Here is a 4,192-nt window from a genome sequence, read left to right on the forward strand (position 1 = left end):
GGGGGGGGGGGGGGGGGGGGGGGGGGGGGGGGGGGGGGGAGAATGACCGGGGAGTCACGGCCACTGGCTCCGCCGCCAACGAACGTCCCTAAACCAGCCTCGGTCTTAACAAGCCTCCAGGAAACTCCCCAGGGCAGTCTACAGTTTAACCCTTCCAGAGCTACCCCCTGCGAAGAAGTCCCTTTCCCCCTTCGCGACCCTCTCACCCGGCGGGCTTTACGGCAGTGATTCAATTCGGAATAAAACGTTATCCAACGCACTGTAAACATGTTCCGTGTCAAAGTTAATGCCGAAGCACAAATCTGATCAGCAATTGTATGTCATCAAGAGCCGTTCAACTTCTGCCGACGGGCGCGGCCAAACAACCTCCCGCCCCTTGGAGAGCCTGCATTTATAAATCTTACATCTTCCTACCTCCTCCCTCAAATTCCTTAATGGACCATTAGTAACGGGATCGATCCTAGTTACTTTAGTAGCAAGCACTGCACAGCAAAGGCGCATCTGCCGTGTTTACTATTGCCAGAAACACCATTCAAAAGTTGGGAAGGTTGAGCCAGCACTTTGCAAACCTTTGGGGGCCGAGGGAGGTGGGGAGACACAGTAGGAGAGCGAGGAGGCAGGAGGCGAGCGGGAACCTGGTGAGACCCGAACTCCAGTGCACCAGCGAGCTCGCCGTCCCCTTGCACTAGCCAGGAGGGGGGCATCGGAACTGCCAACTTCCGCAGACCCTGAGCGCCGCCGCGTCTCCCCAAAGCCCTCGCCTCGGAAAACCGAGCCCACTGCCCACCCATCCCCAGCCGCCGCGGCCCCCGCCTGGGAGTAGCGCGCTCTTGTGCCCGGGGACGGGGGTGCGCAGCACTTACGTCTCGGAATTTGTTCCACTGTCCGACTTCCTTGTCATACTGAGAGATCGTGGTGAGCCATTGTTTATCGTCCAGAAAATTACCGCCGTCCGACCGCCCCCCCGGCCGCAGCCAGCGCCGCGGCAGCTGCGAGAGCCTGACTGCACCAAGCGGCTGCACACACACACAATACGGCTGACACCTTGAGCATCTGGGAAAGGAGACACAACCGGGGGGCCCGGGCGGGGGGCAGTGTCAAAGAAGGGGTAAGAAGACCGGGATACCCGGGAATGCATGCATCAGCGACGACAGGGGTAGAGGGAGGAGGAGACGAGCGGGGACGGAGTGCCCCCTCCCCGTAGGCTTTACCCCCCAACCCGCGCACTCACACACACGCAGACCCGCAGACCTGGGGGAGGAGAGGTGGGTATGAGGGAGGAAGCCCCAACCGCGGCAGCCCGAGGGGGCAAAAGAATGCTTCCAGGCACATCACCTTGTTGTGAGCCCGCACTGAGCTCGCAGCTCCTGCTGGAAACGCAGCCCGGCTCTGCCAACTCGCTGCTTTCAGGAGCTGCTGCACGCGCCGCTGTCTGGAGCGGTCCACTCAGCTCTCTGCGCCAGGCGCGCTCCCCGCATCTCCACCTCCCCCCGCGCGCTGTTCCCTCGCTTACTCCCTTGGCTTCACCCTTCCCTCCCCCAGCTCCTTTTTTTATTTTTTTTTTTCTTATTCCTGGTCTTTTTTTTTCCCCTTCCTCTCCCTTTTCCACCTCCTCCTATCCCACCTTCCTCTCTGGATCCGAGCTGCCGTGGACTCCGGATGCGACGGTCGGCTAAAGGCAGAGGATGCGGTAGCTCTTCGCCCAGGAATCCTTATCTGCTTTATAACCTCTCCCCTCCAGAAGAGGTTCTCATGTTCGCGAGACTGCCTGCACATTCTCTCTGCTCCTGGACCGATTTAACACGAAATATACTGTATCTCTCTTAGTTGCCTCGGCTCTGCGATTTCGAAGCTGGTCACTCAGACGTGGGAAATGAGATCTGAAGAAAACTTTATGCATCACCAAGCCAAGAATCCCTTGCACTTTAGGTCCTGAAAACCTCTTGGACTGAGCTCCACCCTAAGGCAAAGCCATAGCTGCAAGGGTCTTGGGAGTTGTGTTTAATACCGAAAATTTCAGGAAGGTTTGAGTGAACTTCTGGATTATGACAAATGGCAGACTTTTCACTCTTTAGTGGAAGTTCTTTTCTTTTTTTAAACAGAGAATCATGAGTGGGTAGGAAGTTTGAGCACACCTAAATTTTCCCCAAGCTGTAGATTATCGCCCCTTAAAAACTCATTGACAAGTGCATTTTATGCTCTAGGACCTGAATCAAAAAATTTTTAATCTTAATCTATGTCTCCCTACTGAAGAATGAAAGAGCATTTTCAACACCCCACACCAATTGTGTACTCCAAACCTCCATTTATGACAAAATACTTGGCTTTTCATTGCTTCCCACATATTCAAAATAAACTGGAAGGAAATTAGTAATTAGTGCCCTCCCCCAACGGATTCTGATGAGAGAATCTCTCCCACAGACTTAGAGGATTTAGATGAAGTGAATATTATATGTAAATCAGAAGATTTGTGGAGGCTAAAATACCACAATAATGTTATATATCTCTGAATTATTAGGGGTTATTTCAACTAAAACTGTATCTCTCAAAGCTATGACCTTTGCAAATTTCATGTGGTTTCCAAAACTTCAGGAGCTAGTTCAATAGCAGCAGCACCTTCCATTCATATTTCCCATTTCGGGCTCATATAACATTTGTGTATCACTTGTCAAACTATACCAAAATAGGAATCTAACAGGATAATTAACAATGATTTCTATTTTTTGTAAATAATAGGATTTAAAATGAATGTATCATATGTAAGTTAAATGAAAGGAAAAAAGATATTTTCCTCATCTGTCACCGTTCTCACTCTGATGAAGGGGAGAAAAAATACCCAGAATCTATAATTGCAATTCAGAGATACCCTGATTGATGTAAACTCACATCAGATAACTTAAAAAAAAAAAATTAATGTTTACTCATTTTTGAGAGCGTGAGTGGGGAAGGGGCAGAGAGAGAGACAGAGGCACCGAATCTGAAGCAGGCCCCAGGCCCTGAGCTGTCAGCATAGAGACCAATGTGGGGCTCCAACTCAGGGACCACAAGATCGTGACTTGAGCTGAAGTCAGACGCATAACCCTCTGAGCCACCCAGGCACCCCATCACTTCAGATAACTTTAAAAACACTGATGTGCACTAATCCTCCAATGATATTTATTTCAGTTTAGTCACAGCTGGCTATGTGATGTATTTCAGAATATTCTAATTCTTGTTTAGGGCACCGTTTAGATAACCATTGGGAGGTCCTACCTTCCACCTATCTCTCTTTCTGCATTCCATCCTTCAGCCCTCTACAGCCCTGTCTTAACTAACCCCTCTACCTCAAAATTTGAAAAAGTATTTTCCTCTTAATTCAATGAGAATACTTTAACATGTTTTTAAAAAATTCATTCTTTTTTTAATTTAAATCTAATGCAAAAGGCACAAAAACTATGCCTTAGATGACTCTATGATGCCCAGCAGAAGTTAATAATTTTTAAATTAAAAATTACCTTCTAGCCTTTGTAAACTACCTTTTATAAAGAGACATGGTTTTGCTCTAAAATATTTGATGAGGGATAATGCTCTAACACTCCCCCACCCCCATTGTCAGCATCTGTTATATATGTTAACATAGTATATATATTCATTTACCCCAAACTGCATACATTTCATTGCTGACTCTGACATGCTCACAGAATCTCTTCGCATCTAGTTTTCACTGCTTGTACCTATCTTTGGAGAAAAGCCTCTAATAGGGTATCAAACTCCATATCTGACAGTAGAGCAGGATTTGCCGACAAACTGCAGGTTTGAAATGCTGTTAAGTCAAAATAGATAGAACAAGTGCATTTTTGTGGGTTCAGTTCATCGACTACTACTACTCACAGAGCTCCTTGGACATCTACCTTTCTTCCAAAGCCACGCACCATTGTTAAGGCTAAGTTTCTGGGCAAGTTAGTAGTCAGAAAAAAAGTCTACTAAGTGTAATAGTTTGATGTATTAATCACAGGGAAGTCTTCAGTTACTCTATATAACTGAATGTTTGGGTCTTCAAAGAGCCTGCTTTCAAAATTTAAATAATCCTGAGAGAATTCACACTTCAGTTAACACCTTGGTTATCAGTTAACACCTCAATGGAGATTAATTGAAAGCTTGCAGGAGAGCAAAACGCAGCAGGGAAGGATACAGGAAGAGTATTAAGTGGGAG

The 4,192-nt window shown here is 47.4% G+C and overlaps 1 protein-coding gene across 1 annotated transcript in view; it reads right to left on the reverse strand.

Moving 5' to 3' along the window:
• SPOCK3 (SPARC (osteonectin), cwcv and kazal like domains proteoglycan 3) overlaps positions 1-1,500 on the reverse strand; it is a 487,010-nt gene extending 485,510 nt beyond the window's left edge. The window contains 3 exon segments of the mRNA XM_049631295.1: positions 864-965; positions 967-1,053; positions 1,336-1,500. Of these exon segments, the coding sequence (XP_049487252.1) occupies positions 864-965; positions 967-1,053 (189 nt within the window). The 5' untranslated portion in view covers positions 1,336-1,500.
• Between the last annotated feature and the right edge of the window lie 2,692 nt (positions 1,501-4,192).

The sequence above is a fragment of the Panthera uncia genome, chromosome B1, assembly GCF_023721935.1.
Source record: "Panthera uncia isolate 11264 chromosome B1, Puncia_PCG_1.0, whole genome shotgun sequence".
Classification (NCBI taxonomy): domain Eukaryota; kingdom Metazoa; phylum Chordata; class Mammalia; order Carnivora; family Felidae; genus Panthera; species Panthera uncia.